General features: G+C 44.8%; 1 protein-coding gene across 10 annotated transcripts in view; it reads left to right on the forward strand.

The window, feature by feature from the left end:
• The window catches only part of LOC118110559 (ankyrin repeat and SAM domain-containing protein 1A), a 63,575-nt gene that overhangs the window by 31,062 nt on the left and 11,229 nt on the right, over nucleotides 1–21,284 (forward strand). For 7 of the 10 annotated variants that reach the window (XM_035158432.2, XM_035158433.2, XM_035158434.2 and 4 more), the window contains 4 exons: nucleotides 2,186–2,670; nucleotides 11,947–12,003; nucleotides 13,387–13,456; nucleotides 16,950–17,062. In XM_035158432.2, coding sequence (XP_035014323.1) covers nucleotides 2,186–2,670; nucleotides 11,947–12,003; nucleotides 13,387–13,456; nucleotides 16,950–17,062 — 725 coding nt within the window. The remainder of the gene's footprint in view (nucleotides 1–2,185; nucleotides 2,671–11,946; nucleotides 12,004–13,386; nucleotides 13,457–16,949; nucleotides 17,063–21,284) is intronic. The other 3 variants (XM_035158435.2, XM_035158440.2, XM_035158441.2) reach the window with 1 other exon arrangement.

Below are 21,284 nucleotides of genomic sequence, written 5' to 3' on the forward strand. Positions count from 1 at the left end.
CTCACAGATTATCGTCTAGTTTTAGTCATGTATCTGATTTCCTTCTTCATAATTTTACATGTTATGTCCATATAGAGCTGGGCGATGTGACTTCAAATCAACATCACGATTATATCAAACTTTTACCTGGATTACAATTAATGAACTTTATTTTAATGTGTTTGAATACGTGTCTAATAAACTCTAGAGCGAATCAAACAAACACAAATTAAACTTCAAATCCTGTACGTGCACCTTGTTAAAGTGTAATGCGAGCGCTGGTCAGCGGGGGGGTGAGGAGGACATGAGCAGGATTAAGTCAGCTAGAGGTTATAAATGTCACTTTCGATACCTTTCTGGTTAAATGTCCAGTCCTTGTCCTTTATGTACAGTTGAATATGACAACATAGATGCTTTCAGTACAGGGACTGTTGTTCTGTATTGACTGGTCCTGTCAATAGAGGTGTTTGTTTACTTGCTTTACTGTAAATGTCTACATATCAAGATGGTTTTTGGTTCCTCATTGACTTTCTGCAGTGTGCGACCTGGAGTCTAGAATATCTGTTCATACCCTATAAAAACAGGTCTATTTCTCCCCAGGCAGAGCTTGAGTTGACTTTGGACCACGCAGATGCTGGAGTGACAGCCAGCAGCGGCACTGCAGTGTCTGTAAAACAAGCATGACATCACTACTGAGATATGGAGTTCACGGAGCCAAATTAAATGCACGTCCCACCGCTGTGGTGACCTCATGCATTGTGACCGTCTGGATGTATGTTCCACAACAGAAACGCATGAGCGAGGGGCTGCCGCAGTCTTGGCAAGGGTTAACTCGGTGTGAGATTGTTGGAGCCACAGAGATGTGCTCATAGGGCGTTCACACTCCCCCCGCTGCCAAGCAGAGGGTGGGTGTTTGGCTGTGATCCTGACATATGTGCACAGTTCACTCACTCGCTGCTTATAACAAACACCCACACACTTTTTTTTTTTGTGCCTATAGCGACTTGTGAAAAGGGAGTTCAGGGCGTCGGCACCCACCCTCACCGTAAATGGCCCCTGAAACACTAATGAGGCATTTTTGGTGAAGAGGGACTTTGTGTGTCAAACAGTTGAGTTGTAAGATAACCCCCTCATGGGCTGCAGATTTAACTCGTACACAGCCCGATCTTTCCATGAACAGCAGGTTGTTTTTGTGAAGGACAAACAAAGTGTTGCAACAGGTCGCTGCTTTTCTTGTGGTGCGACTGCCCCAGATTCCCTGTCACCAAACACCATGACCCTGCCACCCTGACGAAGACGGTCCGCACACGCGCACACATGCACGCACGCACACACACACACACACACACACACCCCACACATGCACAGCCTCCTTCACCATGTGTCACAGGGCTAATTATCAGGAGTCTGGCTGCGGGGAGGATGGGGTGATTCAAATTTCCATTCCTGAACCACCATTAGGGTCTAGAATTAGAAGCCAGAAAACACAGACGCTGCTGGTCACACGAGAGACAACAACAGGCATCGCTGCAGTGCAGAGGAAGATGAGCGCTGAACCGGGCACGGGCTGGTGTTGTTGGTGAAGCGTCGCCTCTACTAGGCACTGTCAAGCCGTGGTCGGTTTGATTGTGGAAAAGAGGCTTAGGTGGCAGTAATTCCTCTGGGAGAGGGAGGAGAAAAACCTAATTGTTTTTTAATTGCACTTGCTACTCGGCCTCATTAAGGAGTTGTTTTCGTTGGAGGAGCCTGCGAATGTAAGTTTCACTCCGCTTGTTGATATTTCCAACTGCTTTATCATGTTTCTTGTTTGTTGTAAGCTGTGTTTATATTATTTGTTAGAAGACATGTGGTCCTGTGAGGTGAAGCAAGTCACAGAGATGACTAACCTCATCTCCCTGTTACACAACACAGGCAGTCAGGCACCAGCACATCGCCGTCAGACGGCTGCAAGCTGGGTTTGGAATTCTGTTATTTCTTCAGCCAACATACGCCTTCCCTTTGCTCCATCTCTCCTCTCTCCCTTGTTTCTCTCCGTCACTCCCCGTAGGAAACAATTACAGATCTGTTTCGGGTCTTGTGTGGGCGGTTTCTTATTAGCTCTGCTCGAAGGATCTGCCCCTCAGTTAGAAGTCCACTCTCCAAGCCTTTACAAACTGCTCTCTTTAGTCCCTAACTTTGTTCATTCCTTGTTTCTTTCTCTCTCTAGATAACTCCCAGCTCAGCCAGGATCCAGGTGTCCCGGAGCAGTTCACTGGCCTCCTGCACGGATCCTCTCCTGTCTTCGACTCCGCCGAGGAGCCCTTCAGGCTCCCAGGTGTTCCGCTCCCCGCCAAGGGCCAGAAAGAATCACGGAAAACTGCCAAAGTAAAAGAGGAAGTAGTAGCAGCAGCCGCGCCGCCACCTAGCCGTCCCAGTATGGCGGCCATCCTCACAGACTGTGACCCAAAAGCGATTTATGCAACTGTGATCAAGGAACACAGGGACTCGGGGGCCGGGGCTGCCGGAAGGATGCGCCCTCCTGGGGACCTGAAACTGGCACGCAGCCTCTCCAAGTCTGACTCAGACTTACTGGTGTCGCCTCCCAGCGAGGAGGACGGCGGACTGGGGAATCGTAGCGAGTCTGTTTCTAACTGTAGCACTGGAAAGAAGAGGCTTGAGAAATCTCCCTCTTTCACTTCAGAATGGGACGAGGTAAGTGTTTGGTCTTTAACCTTATTAGGGACTTTGTGCTTGTGTACTTTTTAATGCTGCAGTCTTAAAGCAGCACTACACATCAATAATATGAAAGTTAAATATATTTTAATACAAGTTTCTTCAGTAATCACAACAACATCTTCTATCCAAAATAGAAAACCATTCGAATAAAACTTTTCACATTGTTCTCCTGCTACAATCACAGTTCATATACACAGACTGTACAGAAGTGCCAATGTTAAATCTCTCATTTCAACAGTAGATTTAGATGAAACCAAACAACATACTGTGGAGGATTCCTCCCGTATACTTTTTTTTCTTCATACAAAGCCTCAATTGTTAGCCCTGACTCAGCTTGTGTTAACGCTGGAGCCACAAGTTCACAACTGAAACGCGCATGAATGAAAACGAACACTCCGTTGACTGAAGTGAACTTCATCGCACACTGTTGTCGCTCTGTCAACACAAAGCCCACCTGTTGTCCAGAGGGGGACGCTGTGCAATGTGAGCTCCGCCTTGAACACAAACCATCGGCGAGCACAGTGGCTGTGTTGGAAAATGTGTTAGAACAGGAAACCATTTAAGTTGGTGCAGTTTGTTTCTTAAAGAATATATTTGCTGCTTATGTTGCACAAAAATCTCTTTCATAATTCTCTATATTCTCAAATTTTTTAATTGGCTGTAAAATGGTGTATTTTTGTCTTGAATATTTTCTTGTTTAGCATACACCAGCCTTCCATTTAGCCCTTATGTCTGGGACGCAGATAAAGAGCTCAGCAGAGCCACATGCAGTGAGAGGGGATGGAGATAAAACCACAGACTGAGACAAGAGACGGAGATTTAGAAATTGAGATTCAGAGAGAGAGCGCAGGCTGCCGATCCGTCTCCCTTCAGGCTTCAGACTCCACCTTGAGTCTCTGTACAGATGGACAACCATTCGCACATCACACAAACCACATCGCCAAACAGAGACGGGATCATTTAAAAATATCTATAAGTGTTAAAAAGGCCTCCTAGCTTCTCAGTTTAATTATTTAAAATGAGCAGAATGGCTCTCAGTAGAGCGCATACCTCTGCGGAGGCCCAGCAGTTCCCTCAAATGCACTCAAGCTGCACCAAATTCCACAGACTCATAGACACACCCTTAATTTGCCTGATAGCTTTCACCAAGGTCCATTAATTATTCCCTCTGAAATTGTCAAAAAACTGTCAAAATATCTCAAAATGTGATTTAATAATCCTCCAACGAGTGAGCAGAGGTATATACAGTCATATAAGCGTACATGTAGTTTCCTCTTCATGCTCTTTCACCATTTTCCTTCAACAATCCTCTTACTGTTGGCAAGATTAATGATTTCCTCTAAGCCTCTCAGTTAAGTTTAAACATAATCCGCCCTCATCGAGCGTATCCACTGTTTGTCTCACAGATTTTTCCTTTTTGTATTGTTCGTGTTCTGCTCTGTAGATTGGAAACATACTCTCTTGTTTTTCTTTACAATTTCCCTCCACTCCGATGCCAGTGCAGTGGCAGGAGAGATAACTTACACGTTGCAGTTTTGATGCCAGACCTTCCAGAACAGATCACGAGCCCCGATGCTCTTTCTCCCCACAGTGAGGAGATCGTGTTGCTGCCTAGTGTTTCTTTACACGGGCCTATCGGATGGGCCTGGGTGAGCAGAGCTGGTAGAGACTCTGAGGTCGATGTCTCGGCTGCTTGTGGGCCGGGGTTTGTTTTTCAGGCGGTCTGAGTGGAGATGGTTGGGGGGGGGGGGCAGAGCAGGTCTGAGTTGTAGGTGCGAGTCTGTGGAGGAGAATGAAATGAAATACAAAAAATGATCTTTAAAACCTGTTGTTGACTTGTACCACTAATCCAAATATTAGATTGCGATGTGTTATTGTTCTACTTCACTGAAACTTTAGCTTTTAGTTAAGCGTCTGCCGATTGCACAAATGTGGGAGATTTTCTAGCTTTTAAGACGTGTTTTTTCGTCCACTCTTAATTGTGTTTGGGCCGACACACCACACAACCACACCTGAATTATGCACGTATTATTATTGCAGTGTTTTTGCAATACTGGCCTCCACTGTAGACATGTGCTTGCTTCTTAGATTTACTCATGTCTATCGTTGGCATGTGTCATAAACCGAGCCAGATGTGGATGTTGCCGATGCAGCTGTTTGTTAGTGATGCAGTATTCCAGCCCACAACAAGGATGCTGTAATTGGAAGAGTCTCTTTGACGCACATTTACGCACAACAGCAAATTGAAGCCGGATATTTGATCTGTTTGGAAATTGTCCCGTCAACGCTGAGACGGAGAGGAGCTAATACACAAAACCTCTTTCAGACGCCAGGCAGAAGAGTTCAAAAGTTCACAACACGTTTCTGGCCCGAGGGTAGAACACAGCACCTTGGCAGCATGACTCATCCATTCCTGTGTTCAGTCAGTGCAAAGTTGGTCTCTGACATTTTAGAACTGAGAGCAGCACAAGGAAGCTTTTCTTTTGATTAACTTCAAACCCTGCCAAACATCAGCAGCATAACTTTAACTCAAAGTCTGGCAAGTAGACACTCCCAGAAAACGGAATTTAGAGTATTTGACTTTCATCGTAAACACCTCAGCTCCATTGTTTTGTGAAACACTAAGAATTACCACAGTTTGACCAGATTTCCTAAGCCTTTCAGTTTTAGCCAATAGGAGCCTCGTCATGACTTCTGCACACTGCTGCAATGTGCTTCTCTGCATTGTTTGTTTTGTTCTTACGACTGAAACTAGAGGCCCAGTAGTAGTTTTACAGATTCATCAATGAATCCACAATAATGTGATTAATTATTTATACAACACATGTCACAAATGAAAGCCTGAGCATTTCTGGATTCTTGAGGTAGATACTGTTAGCGTTATTTTTATTTTTACATAATAATCGTGGATATTTTCATGAAAGTATTTGTTTTTGCAATTTTTTCAATGACTGTTTTTATACATAATACACATAAATAATAAATATACATAAATACCAAGCAGCACATTTTACAATTACATAAAATCAACACGTCAGTGCTTTACTGGACAAGTGGTAGAATAATGCATGTGTGTATTTAAATGACCTCAAACCAAATTTCTTATTATTTATCGATTGACAGACCCGTTAGTTTTGAGTTAATATCGTCCTGATTGATTTTATCGATCCAGCTCTATCATGAGTACTCACATATTTCAATCAAAAATGATGAATAGTTTAATGTTATTTATAAGTTATTGATTATTTCATTCACTTGATGCGATGATTAATGACAGAGACTTTACCCCAGACGTCGTTCCTCCCTCTGCAGAACATTATGGTCCAGTGGAGTAAGAAGGTCAAGTGAAGGGAACATCTTGAGAGCCTGAATCTTTCCCCTCTCACACTCTGTGGTCACTGGCAGGGCACCGTGCAGTCGAGTTACCCATCTTAACGAACACCTCGCCTCCTCAGACTGAGGGACGTGGGCTCGGTGAGCGTGACGGCAGCAACGCAGCCATGACATTTGCTTTGTTATTGGAGATTGCTGCTCTTCCCTGTGGCCCTCAGCAGCCACTAAAAAATATCCTCTTCTCCCTGGTGCTTGTGCACAGATGAGCATGAGAATTGATCTGGTCGTTAAAGAGACTGTCTGTAGAGGAAGAGGCCGAACAGCAGGTATCTCTGTCCTCTTGGAGAACAAGCTGTTTTATTGGCTACTTACTGAGGAAGCTCTCATCAGGGAAAAGGAGATTCATGTCAGGCGGTGGCCTCATTTGCTGTATGCACCATCCTAGCGTATGTTACCCAGTGAACTGACCAGCTTGAAGTTCATCACAATGCTTAAAGGCGTGTTTGAAATCATAAAGTAGGCTGCTGGCATCGAGCACCACAATTCACCCTTAATTATTAATTCATCCCCTGGGAGTGCATCTTATTTACTCTCCAGTCTGTTGGCCACAAAATAAGACTGTTTTAAGATCATAATAACAAACGTGCAGATAGTTGATGTCTAAAGAAACTAACTGCAGAATAAAATGTGAAACAGGAACTGGGTCTCTGATGGAGATCAGTAACAGTATGTGCAGGTACCTTGTCATGTTCCCTGTCACAATGGGTACAGACTATATTTGTGTGTGAACCAGCCCGTCAGCTAGAACAACACGTCTCACATCTTATGCAAGAAAGCTCGACTGAATTTTAAGAAGTACCAGACCTAAGCTGCAGAGAACAAAAATGTGAGCCCTGCTGCCTCAGAGAGGAAGTTAAGAAGAAGCAGTTTCCTGTGGTTAACTCCACCTTTTCTAATGATTCCACGATGGGGTGCGTGTTGACACCTATTTCCCCAAATGAGATTTGACGTTTTTTGACGAGGTAATTTCTTTTGTGCAATTTAGGGGATGTAGTTAATATTAATGAACTCGGATGCTTATTTCTTCTCACTTGAATAGTGAATCAGATGCATGAATGCAAGAGAGGCGAGAGAGGCGAGAGCCCCCGGATCGTTCTTCCTCTCCTTTCAGGGAATAAGCCTGCATTCGCTTGAAATGGAAATATTCACACTGGCGACATAAAGTGCATAGCAAATGAGCGGAGTGTGTGGGGAAAGTAGTTAAAGTTTGATTGGGCGTAATCCAGCCTGCACTCTCTTTAATGATGTTAGAAGGGTTGTCCACTGGAAATGGAAAACTCCTTTCCTCTATTCGCTCCCTCCGACTTCTCCTCGGCCCGTATCACTAACATCTGCAGCCGCGCTCGCTGCGTGGCAGCCATCTTGCCTGTCACGACTGACTGCTCCGCAACACTCTACTGAGCTGTGTGACAGCACTCGGCCCAACGAGTCCCAGAACGTTACCGAACCCACCCCCCTGACGCATGCACACATGGCTTTAAAAAACATCTTTTTCTTCTCTTAATCTGGATTTCCAAATATTCCAGTTCTCACTCCTTCTCATTTTCTTTCTACATCCGTCTCACTCCATCTCCCCCCCCTCCTTTTCTCCGCTTGAGCTACACCCTCGGATACTCTGCCTCTGGTTTCAAGACAAGGAGATTTGACTTGCATGAGGTCTTGGCCTATGCATCTCTCCATTTAAGGGGCTCTGAGTGTGTGTGTGTGTGCGCGTGCGGGTGTGTGCTGGTGTGTAAAGCGTATGCTAATGTGGGTTGGTCTTGGTCCTTGGAATCAGACTGGAGATGACAATCCAGGGGGCACATTGTGTGGGCCAGCAAACTGAGCTCCGCGAATGGGAGGAGAGAAAGGGAAACAGACGGCTGTAGACGGACACAGAAGGAGAGGGCCGCCCTCCATCCGCAGCCCCACTGCTCTTCTAACTTCATATGCGATTCGCACTCCACAGATCCAGTAGTCACTATGAAACCAGCTTTTGTGAGTATTGATTCCCTTGAAGGCAGCAGCTCCACCGGCGGCTCATTAATCTTGTCTACCTGCACTGAATCAATTGAATGAGAAGAGAATTGACGCTTTCTAGCCTTTCTGTGGATATTATATTTCTCGTAACGACGGTTCGATTATGTGCTAACTGAAGTCTTTGTGATCCGACTTTTGAGTGTTTTCTTTAAAAAGTTACTCCTCCCGACCTTTTCTGCAACAGTTCATGCAACATTTCTTTGTTTTTTTTAGTTTTGTATTGCAATGTGCAGAACCTGGTGGTGGATTTGTGGTAGATTTTACTCTGTGTGAGGTGAAAACATGGTCTTGCAGTTTGTTTTTGCGCGGAACTCTCCTGAAGTTGACTTGTCTAACTGTGGGTGTGGGTCATGGCCTGGTTCTGCCAACACAGGACAGCCACAGGGGGCTCAGACCTCCAGTCTCTGGAGAGAAGTGACGCCTTCTCTGCTCTAGGTTGAATGAAGAATTTCAACTTATTAAAGATCTATATTCCGTTGTCCTTTGAGGATTGAGGCGACAACATTGTGGAGTTGTTTGTTAGGGACATTGCTCGTAAAAGCACAAGTGTGACATTGCGCTATTTCAGGTAATGTTAATGGCACTGCTGACGGTGCTTTGTCCCAATGTGGCACTGAGGTGTTGGCACCTCCTTTTTAGATGATGGCGTGTTTGTGTTACCCTTGATGCCATTCACTGGTCAACAGTTTCAATTCCAACGCTTGTTTTGGTGCCAGCTGGCCAATTTGAGGCCGGTGGTGTGGGCACACTTTCTCTGCAGCCGCCTTTTGTTTCTCCCTACACAGGCTCTAACAAGGCGTCCTTTAGCTGAGCTCTCCCACTGCCCTCCTGTCTGCGCCTCAGTTCAGTATTGTTCCAGATTGTCAAGGCTGTTAATGGAAAAACAACTATGCTTTCAAATAGCAGTAAAATAGCAGTGGAGTTATCCTCCGGTGTCAGCGCAGTGCAGAAGGCCCGCTGGGAGAAGCATGATAAATGGGTCCGTGTGTCTTTAATCTCACCCTGACCAACTTTCATCACGGCTGGCTCTTCAGCTGTTGACCTCCACCCTGCTGCTGACTCCTGACCCTCCTCATTGTATCTCCTTGTTCTACCGAGCCCCTCTCACAATGGACGCCTCTCCATTTCACTTCTCTGCATTGATTCCATCCTGCAGCACAAAAACACATTCCTCTCCCTCGCTCCTCTATTCATTCTCACGGCTTCTTGCTCCTCGGCCATGGCACTCAGAGGCTTTTCTCTTGTTGTGGATGTATTTTACCTTGAGGAAATCACCGGGCTGTGTCCCCTGATAGGATGTATTTACCCAGGTCCAACACGACTGTGCATCACACCTGCCTGTCACGGTAGCTGCTTCTGAATCTCACTGGCCCAGCTGAAATTCCCCTTTTCATTATAGTGGACAAGCGAACACCAAGACTGAGGGCACCTCTGTTTTTTTTCTAATTGCATCCACACCATAGACTGGAAATAAACATGGATGACGCGTCTCCACCTTCTCCTGCTGTACAAAAGTTAAGATCTCTTGGATACGGGTGCCATCTTGCGCTTTTGACATAGACTGAGTCGGAAATCACTCACTAATCACTAGTCTGTACTAGTGTACCAGTATTAGTGTACTGTGTACTAGTGCTGTACATAGAAGTCCTTATATAGTAAAGGGGTTGGTGAATGAGTGGGTGATTTCGGACGTTTCATGACGTTTCAGCCTCTTTGTGGCATCAAATAAATAATAAAAAACCAAAGTTACAAGAAAAGTTGCGTTCGGCCCATGTCCCATCCACTAACAGGGAGGAGGTGAGTTTAATGACCTAAACTACAGCCCAACAAAGAAGGACAATAGAGATGATTTGGCGTCACTTTTTTGGGAGCTGTCACATCATCCATCTTTATACACAATCTACGATCCACACACACACACATTGCGTTTAAATGCCAAAGCTCGATACACTGACCTTACCTGCAGTGTGAGCGTGTTTAAAATGCAACCAGTCACCTCGTTGTTCTTATGCACGGCAGCTCGAGGCGTTCAGCGAGGCCCCCTGAGGTCGATGCCACAATCAGGAGAACAGATTATTACAAACCCCTGCTTCGGTATTTTAAAGTACACAGACTTGTTTTATCTCCTGAGAGCCAAAGGAGAGCGAGATCACAACCCCCCCCCCCTGTTGGTGCCACTCTGCTCATTGTAGGGGAGTGATGCCCCTGACAGCAGCATTATCCTCCCTTCAGTGCAGACCTCCACCACTTTATGAGACACCAGTATTACCCTGCACTCATTATCACATGACTTACAATAGCTGTGAGTGAGTGAGTGGGATTTCGCGGAGCTCTGTTCATCAGCAGCTTTATAATTGGCTTTGCTGACAGCCTAGAATAGTTGCTTATCTTGAATGCAGCACGAAAATGAACACGTCCCATTAAGATTTCTCTAATTTGTATTTATTGCAAAATCGATATCCTTCCCCAGCTGCACACGAGCGATAGCCGATGACCATGCAGGAGATTTTTTATCTTTTACGCCTCATTTACAACTCGGTTACCTCATTGCAGCGAGAGATAGGTCACTGGGTTCACGCTGTTTATATTGTTTCAGCTGTTCGTACTGAGAAAAGGAATATTCTTAACCCAACAGTTTGGGGAATACACTTATTTACTTGTGTGCCGAGAGTTACATGAGAAGGTCAATACCTCCCTCAGACAGTAAATGGTAAATATGACGCCTCGGTGGATTATTTCAGGGCTGAAGCTTTAATTAACAGATTCTTATCTCATGTCTAGAAAAACCACAGGGGGTTGTGTGACTGATGATTCCGTGGCCAGTGGCAGTGACTTCCTGGTGTTGACTCTCGTTGCCTCACAGCAAAGCCAAGAAAGAATAGAGCACATTCACCCTCAGTTAAACCCAGGGTGTTTTTTTATTCTTTGTTTACTTACTATGCAGATTAAACAAATGAGACATAGCATGGTGATTAATGCAGCTTTAAAAGTGCTGGTAGATCTTTGTACATTTTGACTGAGCCACACACACACACACACACACACACACACACACACACACACACACACACACACACACACACACACACACACACACACAGTAGTGACCTGTTTTGCTGACTCATCTGGGTCTACAGCTTAGGTAAAGGAAATGCTGCCAATTCACCATCAACGTTTTCTGAAGTGAACGTGTGCTGCTGACAGACGGAGGTTAATTTTTGAGTGTGTTTTGAGGAACCGGCCATATGGTCGATACACAGGACTCTAATCGACGGTGTGGAGAAGTGGCACCGGGCAGATGAACTCAATCTAAAGCGATCACACCTCATATCATCGTCCTTTATTCTGTGCTGAGGATTCATGTTGAATGTGAAAATAACTAGAGAAGGGGTGTCTGTGGACGCCGTGCATACGGAGTCCTCCTGCATCAGCCGCAGGTTCGATTTCCGACTCAGCCCTTTGCTGCGTGTCATCCCACACTCTCTCTCCCCCTTTCACACTTGCACTGTCCTATCAATAAAGGCGAAATGCCCGAAAAATATCTATAAAGAAACTAACTTTTAAAATAGGAGCGTGTGGTCCTCAGGTTCCTTGATGTTGAATGTTTTGTTTTTACTCTTTGTTCTTAAATCTCCTAATTTCTCAATGATTTAATCTTTACAAAACAAGTTGCTTATGCACCACGTGGTTTTCTTTTTAGAATAGTCTTTCAGGATCAACTGTGTAAAGGATCTTTATATGAAACAGGAAGGTTGAACTAACCCTGCCGGTTGATCGCTGGCACCGTTTACAGTAGTAACACAGAAGCACACAAAAACAAAACCCTGACTTCTCTCTCAGCAGACACAGACGACCTCTTCCACCACAAAACAACGAAGATCTAATTCCGTTGACAGCGTAAGAAGTCCATCTTCATAAAATAATTTCCTGGTCCTTTTTTGGGGGTTTGGATCTGTCCTCTTCTGGGGCGCTCTTGGTAGAGGTAGATGGGATTCTTTCGGGTTTAATGAACCCCCAGTGGAATGACATAATCTCAGTGATTATTCATTTCTTCTTCTATCCAAGTCGAGGAGCTTTTTATAAAGCTGCATCAATCTGACAGACATTTCTCTTCTATTTCACGACTGAACTGATTGATGACGAGAGGAGACTTACAAATGTAGACATGATGGCTCTATGTTGTCTTATATAACTGCACTAATGCGGGCCAATAACCTGTCTGGGGCTTTAAGAGGAGCAGACAGGACTTAAACGCAGTCATCAGACATTGCTTTCAGAGAAAACATTTCAAAAAAAGGTAAATAAAAAACTGCTTTTCACTCCAGTTTATAAAAGAGTTGGAGTGACAGTACCTGACAGGTGTGATACCAGCGCTGTCAGATTCTACCTTTTCATTTTCTGAATACTCAACCCTGGACTGGTTGAAAGGGCGTGAGACATCATACAGCTCAATGACCCAATGCTGCTGCAGCGCCCTTATGAACGCATTCAAAGTTAACAATATTATATATTATATATATGTTCCGTCCGCATTTGTGCATGTGTATGGCATGTTGATATCAGGGGGTAAGCTGGGAGACAACAACACCTTAGTGATGCTCTCATGCATTCTGTGGAAATGCATGCAACTTTTGCAAGGTACCATGGGACTCTGGGTCTTTTCAGTTTTAGTTTTAGTCCTTTTTTCTCCAGTTTCTATGAATTCAACTCTTTTTGTGTTTTGTATTATCAAAAGCCTCAGTTACCTTGAAACAATAGATATTATGATTTGAGCAAATATCAAAACACTGATGGTTTAACCTGACTTGGTTTCTGTATAATTTTTTCACACCATCTCTCTCTTTTTTTATCGCCCTGACAAAACTTTTGAGGCCAGATGGTGAGACCAGCGAGTGTCTGTGTAAATCATCATTGCTTTGGCTGCAGGCAGCGGTTGAGCTGCTTTTATACCTGCAGCCCAGTGTCAGTAACTCCTCCAACATGAGACTGTAGAAGTCACTGGAATGCGTTTTGCAATAAACAAGGCATAAATGCAGCCATGCAGCCACAGTGCAGCTGCTCAAGATGCCCTTCAAAAAACACTTTATGTGTCTTCATAAAACTACTGACTCTTCTCCTGCTGATAGTTTAACACTGCTTTCGCAGAGTGACTGTATTTGGTGGTGTATCGTTTACGGCATGGGGACGTTTCTCTGCATTTTTGATGGTGAGAGGTGGAGGTTAAACTGTGACAGCTTCTGCGGCTCCTTATCTCTTTCTCTCTTTTACTCTTGTCCTCAGATCGAGAAGATCATGACGCTGATTGGTGCCGGCATCGATTTTTCCAGAGATCAGCAATATGCTACGCCAGGTAGAGTATAATAATTATTCCCTTTTTTAAAGTTGTTCAATAACACCTAGAAACTGTTAGTTATTAGTTATTAGGTTGAAATTATGAGGCGCTCCAGTTTTCCAGCTCTTTGTGCAGATTGTATCTGTTTTTACTGACCTCTGTTATAAATGTCACCTCTGTTGTGTTATTAATCTCATGAGAACTCTCTAGGTTTCAACATAAAAACTTAATTGCCCATTTGGCTGTAGGCAGGGATTTTACTGGACAGATTTAGACTCCATTTCCTCGCCTGCATCTCCTCTAAACCTTTAATCAGCCTTTCTACGTTTGTGACATACGTGTGTATTACCACAGGACAATGTCTGCCCTTACTTTCCGTCCTCTGGACCTATAACTCACACTTTCTTTGCCTGTACCTGCTTGAATTTTCTTTATCATCCCCAAAGTTATTTTATCCTTATCGGGGCCCTCGGGGAAATCAAACAGGCGTCTGAGAGACACGGTCAATGAAGGATGCACCTGGAAACAAATTGAGATTCAGTTAACAACAGAGAATCATTTGCTAAAGTATAATGCAGCGAGACAGTTGGTCTGGAAGGGAATTGGTATTTGCGGCTGTAGAGAAAGTTACACGGCTGAAAGAAGTTCTATTTCAAAGAACTTTCCCAGCTGTTGAAGCATTGAAGACAAAGCTATTAAGAAGTCCTCTTGAACTGAAGTTAAAAGATCACTTAGGACGTTTTTTATGCTTTTTTATGTTGTTCGTGAAAGATCATCCTCTTGCACAAGTTCCCACAAACGTGTTGCACTCGTGTTGCACTGATCTGTGCTGTGGGTCATTATCTTATTGTTGGATGAACTCATGACCAACCACTCTGCCTTTTCCTCGCCCTCCTGATAACAGTATACAGTGCAACTTCCTGCAGCTCAGTATTGCACAGACAGACGGGGGCTTTGTTTTTGCTGAAAGGGGTTGATTTGCTTCCTTTGCTGCAGAAAGCTGTTGCCTTATTTATGCCTTATTCTCATCCCTGAAATCACTTGGACTTTTGGGCAGTCTATACCTCACCTCAGTACCATTGAAGGTTATTCACTGGGCTGTAAGAAATGGGGTTTCTTCTCAAACGTCTGACTAATCGATGCTCTTGAGCAGCCTTTCTTGCCCTGTGGTTAGAGAGTGGACAGGAAAACCACAGGGTTTGTGTCCAGGCTTTTTTCAGACGGTGCCTCCAAGCTTTTAAACCAAAGTGGGCCGGGCCAGGTCTTTGTGTTAAGGATTCTGTACCTGTTCACCTCTTATTCTCCGGGCTTCTGCGAAGCCTGTCGTCAGGGTTGATGGATGGAGCCCGGGGACCGTAGCTGTATCCCAAACAATCGACTCCCTCTCTTCAGCAACATTATTTCACATTCCCTCCCAGTTTACTCTTTGCTTGAGCCATGTTATAATATATTTAAGTAATGCAGCAGATCCGTTGCTCCTTAGCACAAAGTTTGCTGTCTCCTTATTCCCAGCCGGAGCGAGCTGTTTAAATATTAACCACTACGTACTGTATGTCAGGGGGATGAGCTCATTTTGCTTTGTAGACTTTAGGAAAGCTGAGACCACTGCAGCAGCGTAGTGAGCCTCCCTCTACGGGCTGCATCTGTCTGCCCTGAACGTGCTTTCAAATGCATCCACTCAGCCCCTCAGCCGCCATGCTCACAGCTCCATCTCAATGAGGGAGGCCACCGAGGCCACCGAGGGACTCTCTGGAGAGGCAGCTCTCTGTTTGATGCCCATGCGAGAAGCCGCATCCCCATCAGCCCCCCCCTCCCCTCTTTGATTCAGTCCAGCGTTGACTAGAAAGCTGGGATGTGTGTGGCTGAATGGCTCCGTGCCTGCAGCCACTCTTTTACTTTTCTCTCCTCTGCTGATCGACATCAGAGTGAAAGATGCAGTGGAAGAGGGTGTGAAGGGAAAACACATCGAGTGTGGTGCGATGAAAGGAAGGAAGCTGGAGCCAATGCTGGTAATGAGGGGTGGGGGGTCTGTAGCTCGCACTGACAAAGAGCAGCCACCTGCAGTGTTTCAGAGAGGTGGTGGTGAGGGAGAGAGGGAGGAGTGGGGAAGCGCATGCAACGAGGGGGGAGAGAGAGAGTAAGGGAGGAGAGAGGAATTGCAGGCAGCAGCTTTGTGAACAGTCAGGACAATAGGAGGACGCCACCTCGGAATCTGTCCATTCTTCACCCCGGAGACGACGATACAAGCTTTTTTTTTTCTTTTTTCTTGACTGGACTTGACCGCATCTCACAAACTGTGCCAGACTGAGGCGAGACAGTTTTCACACTCTGTTCGTCTGCAGAGGAGTTCAGTCTCGGGGGCCAGCAATTACTGAAGTGCTCCTTGAAGTAGCTGATTGGATCCCTGAGTGGATTTCTATTTTCTTTACCTTGACACATTTCCGACTTTCTGGAGTGACTTCTCTGGAGCGAGATGAGGAGATGAGGAGATGAGGAGATGAGGGCGGCGACAAGGGAATGCAAAGCTTTAAAATGTGCATTTTACACATTCATTCTATTGTAGTTTTATTTCATGTCTGTTTGTTATTTGTAAGTTGGCAGATTTCCTTATGTGTTGCCATGCACACACAACTTAGTGATCGAATCAGTAGTTAAAGCCAACTTCACCAAATTCCACTGAGTAATAATTGATTCCTGTGTTTTCAAAGTGAGTTAAACCAGTAACATGGTAAAAGGAGAAGAGGCGAACATGTCTCCTCCTGCAGGTCAGGCTCCTGTCAGCTGTGGCTGCTGACAGCCGTCACCACAGCTTTTGCTTGTGATCAGTCTTTGCTGATTGCAGCCGCTCCGCATTTTCTTCCCGTCCTGCTGCCGTCCATGTGTGCAGGATTCCTGTCCCGTGGATTATGTGCTGAGTGAGCTGCGTCTGTGATTCAGGGATGAGCCAGTTCGATAATTAACTGTCTCCCGCTTCTGTCCGCAAGTTTCCCAACAACTTCCCACTCAGCCGAAACAAATTACCCCGCCTGAAAAAAGCAGTTATGAGCGGCCGCTCTCCTCTGACTCCTCTGAGTTTCTCCTCATGACAGAACTGGAGCTCATTTAAATCAGCTGCAGGCTTTTAAAAAAGTTACCTCCTGACATGGGACATTTAGAATTTTTCTGATGGCTGGACATGAACTGTTTTATTGCTCATTTTCCTTATTTAGGTGAGGCAGCACTGTGTTGTTGTTAGCTGGTTATCAACCAGCTCATAACCCTTTATCACCCCCCTCACCCCTGAGATCAGGGGTGCTATAATCCATCTTGGGTGACTTTGGTTCGGCCCCCGCTTCCCTGCGGGAGCCGACGCCCTGTCCACAGAGGACACTGTCTCCCCCGCCTTCCTGTTGCTGGTGCGCTCGGCTCTGCTGGCCGAGAATGATGTGGCAATGCCACGTCTCATCCTCAGAGTGCCGCTGCTACCGGCTGAAAGGTTTCTCCCTCCTGAAGCGCTTTCCCCTGTCCTCAGGTGCTGCGGGCCGGCTGCTGGACCAGCCCGTGGGAGACTGGCTGGAGCATGTGGGGCTCCCGCAGTACGAGAGCAAGCTGCTCCTCAACGGGTTCGACGACCTGCACTATATGGTGAGTTGCTTACTACAATGTCCAAATTGTCCTCAACTCTTCTGACTGTCATCGTTGACTTCTCACTTCTGTAATCTTTGTTTTTTTTCCACCTGTCACCACTTACTGCTACTTAACTCCAGTTTGCATCTTTGTGCATTAATCCAACTGATGTCACTCTCCATTAGTTGATAGATGATCCCCTGAGCTGCACCTGACATTGAATTAGTTGAAACTCAACCTCTCCCACTGTGAGTCGGGCTTGTGTTTCAGTAGCTATGATACTTAATTATAGGAACAGTTGTTTTCTGGGGGGATTGAACAAAATCACATTTATAAACTTCTTGATATTATTTGATTCCCAGCACAACCCTTCATAGTCTTTTGAAAGGTTTTCAGATGTTTTCATGCCCATTCAACTACACAACACGCAGCCTGATCTGTGCTGTCAGATGTGTTGTTTACATCAGGTTTAATATCCTATCGCCTGGTTCCGTGTGAGTCAGGTTTGTCCTGTCAGGCTCTCAGGCGCCTTGTCTCAGCTCAGGAGGCCACTGTCACATCCTCTCACTTACAGTCACTGAGAGGCGGCTGCTGCCCGCCCAGAATGCAGGAGCGTCTCAGTGAGCAATGGGATGCTGTTGCCAAGCCGACAAGTTTATAGAGCGACGCCACTGTGAGTTGGCGCTGGTGCTTTCGTCACTAATGAGGACTGATGGAGGAGAGGATGAGGGACCCAGCTGGTTGGGCTGAGCCAGCGGGAACGTTGGAAGTGAGACAGCCACCTTATGTGTCGGGAAGAAAACGCTCTCCTCCTCCATCAGGCCCATCACGCGCCTCGTCTTTTAATAAAGAGCCATATGTGTTCAGCTCCTCATCTCATTTCAAACGCCACGTTTGATTTCACTGATTGTGATTGGTGAGAAATAGTAAATGGTCACATGCAGGCAAAACACGACAGCCAACATCTTTACCATCTGTCCTCACATGTGCAGGAGAGTAGATAATTACATGAATTAAAGATTTTATGATGTGTTATGTACACAACTAGTTACCGCTCATTGGATTACAATAGACCACAAATCCCAGATCCAGATTTGCATACATTTTCCCAAAATCTTTAAAAATCCCCTTAACTAAGGGAAACAAACTTTAATGACTTTCATTACTTTACAAAACAAAACACATCACATCACCGTCAATGTATTTACTAGGTAATACTGACAAATCCAAGTACACACTGATAAAACCATCCAGCGTTTTGAGACATCAGCAATCATCTTATCTATACGTCCGAATCAATCAGGTTTTTGTTGAGCCTTTTAAATCATTATAATTAGTGCAGTACTAATCTAAAATAGCCTGAACCATCTCCATTGGCTGAAGATCTTAAAAAGTGTGTGTTCATTGGCCGCTGCAGCTCTGTTCTCATTCCAGACATTGGATGTGATATACACAGCAATCCTTGTACTTGACATAATACTAAAGTAGTTGGATCACTTTATCTCACTGAATTGTGACCGTTTGAATCATTAAAGTCATATTTTATTTTTTATGACCACTGCTGCTGGAAGTCACACACCACTCGCTTGTCCTCTTCACATATCTTTTAAAAACGTGTGTGTTCAACTGCAGATAACTGCAAATTATTATTCAGTTTAATTCAATTATTGAAGCACAAACACATTTTTGTGATCCAGTTGATATGTTGTGAGCCTATAGAGCACAATTCATGTTTAACTACAGTCTTTCCACAGACTTTACTGGCCGTGAAATTATTAAAATTCAAAAGCAGCTACTTGAAAAAGTACGACAACAGCAGCCATAAACTAAACCCAACGTACAGTGAAATGAAATGAACCCAGTGTACTGTATATGCAGATGAGTGGCTGAGAAATGACACTAATCTTCATGCTTACTAATCTGAGCCTCCGTTCTCACAGTAGTTAACATAATGAGGAAGTTAAGTCAAAGTAAAGAGTTTCTTTCGGTTCGTCCTCCGTCTGTAACCCAGAGAAAGTGTCACACTCGTCTTGTTCCAGTCTGTGATTGGTTCAAATGAAGATCAGAGTTGTCTGTTGGTTTGTGTTATTTAAATGTTGTAATTTAGACGTATAGAAATTGGGACTTATTTACCTCCAGAGAGCAGAACTGTCTCACTGAGCTTTAGTTGTTTTGCAGGGACCACAATGTCCATGTCTGTCAGCTACTGTTGGTGAACAAGCATTATAAAGCCAGAAACATCACACCAATAAGATGCATGAGAACCTTTCACACTCTTGTGGACCTACGTGCCAGAGATGTCTGACTAATTTCACTCTACAATGATACAAATAACCTTTAATCTACTTTACATAACCTCAGAATAGCAGATTCCTCCCTCTCTCTCTCTCTCTCTCTCTCTCTCTCTCCCTTTATCTCCGTCTCTCCCAGCCTCAACGACAGCCATGTTTAAGTCTGCGTCAAAGCCTCTGAAGTTGCTTTCCGGTTTTTAATCTTCTTCCTGTCTTTTTTAGCCTTTCATTCCCTTCCCTCCTCAGCCTCGAGTCGTCTGAGCGGAGAGCTGGCAATATTTCTATCTTTAAACACGGCTTACAAAACCACCTGGCTCCCCGAGATCGCTTGAGGATTTAGAAAAGAGCCGTAACCTTTAAACAACGCGTCCTTCTCCACAGCAAATGTTGACCTTTTTAAAAAAAAAAAATCACAATTTGGTCTCGACTGGAAACGGGAATTACGCCACGAGTCACCTTGTCTGCGCTAAACTTTTTCTAATTGGGTTTAATGTGCGCTTGTGTATTGGAGTGGATGCAGCAGAGGATAGGTCATGTTGCATTGTGGGCTCTGTGACCAGACAGATATTATTGTCTAATGCAACAAAGCCTCACACATAATCTCTAGGGTATCAACTCTAAACAATCTAAATCACACTCATGAGTACAACGATATTGCAAGTAGACACAATTTCTGCAGCGTCATGGATGAGTGGAACCTAATAAGGACTCTCATACTTCCATGACCTCTCCTCTGTAGCTGCTATAGTCCAAAAAACGATGGCTGTGGCTCAGGGGTGAAAGCGGTTCGATCCCAGTCCTCCCTATTCCTTGGGCAAGATATCGAACCCCAAAACTGCCCCTTCTAAAAGAGAAAGTGTTGCACATAGATGCTCTGTATGAATGTGTGTGTGAATGGGTGAATGGCAAAAAACTGATCTGTAAAGCGCTTTGAGAAAAGGGCTTTATAAATACAGATCATTTACCAAAACGAAAAAAGGCTAAATTCATTTACACTCAGAAATAATCAATTATTCTTCATCATCAAATGTAAAGATTCAGCATCAGGCTCCTTTTAATCTTCCCTTGGGTATAAAACAACCCCCCACTGAAAAACATGGGTTGAGAAATGGCATGTCTGCTGAAGCCCCTTTGCAGTGAGATCACTAATTAAACAGTGTTTGCTCAGCCGGTCCGACTGCTGCCGCCTCTGTCTGCCCTGCAGGCTCGCTCCAGGAGCGGATCGATAGATGCAGTGATTGTATTGTGTTCAAGCACCGAGGCAGAGACGAGCGTCTTCTGAAACCAATTAGATGCTTTTTATCGACTCTTAGAGCAAATGTCCCGATGAAACAAGCTCCCGTGCAGCCGCGCTGTCCTCGAGTAATGCTTGTTAAAATGAAAACAGCTCTTTTTCCTGCTCTACTCTCAGCCTCTGGAAAAACGTGTCGTTCAGCTGTGACAGTGTCGGCCAACGGAGCTCTGAGTCAGTTTGTCTGCGAGGAAACTGTTTCTCCAACACGTCGACGTGGTGTTCAATCATGGAGCGATCCAGAGAGGAACACATTTACTTCAAGTGCCGAATTGATGGAGGTGATTTGGTGCATAGAAGTAGAATCGCACTAAGTAGAGCGTATACCTCCGCCAAGGCCCAACAGTCTCCTTAAATTCAATCAGGCTGCACCAAATTACACACACTCATAGATATCAGCCCCCTCAATGTCAATCAAATCAAGATCTGTGTTTAAAATTCATAAATATGTTCAAAAACACGTCTCACAATGTTAAAGATGTCCAGAATTTAATGGGATCTTTCCTGACCTGTACCACATTGGTCCACTAAGTTTCGTGGAAACCCGTCCAGTAGTTTTAGTGAATCCGGCCAACTAACAAACAGCAGATGAAAACACAACCTCGGTGAAGGTAACTCAAAGACTTTAATCAGAGAAGTTGCACAAAGGTTAGAGAAA

This window comes from Hippoglossus stenolepis, chromosome 6, assembly GCF_022539355.2.
Source record: "Hippoglossus stenolepis isolate QCI-W04-F060 chromosome 6, HSTE1.2, whole genome shotgun sequence".
NCBI lineage: Eukaryota > Metazoa > Chordata > Actinopteri > Pleuronectiformes > Pleuronectidae > Hippoglossus > Hippoglossus stenolepis.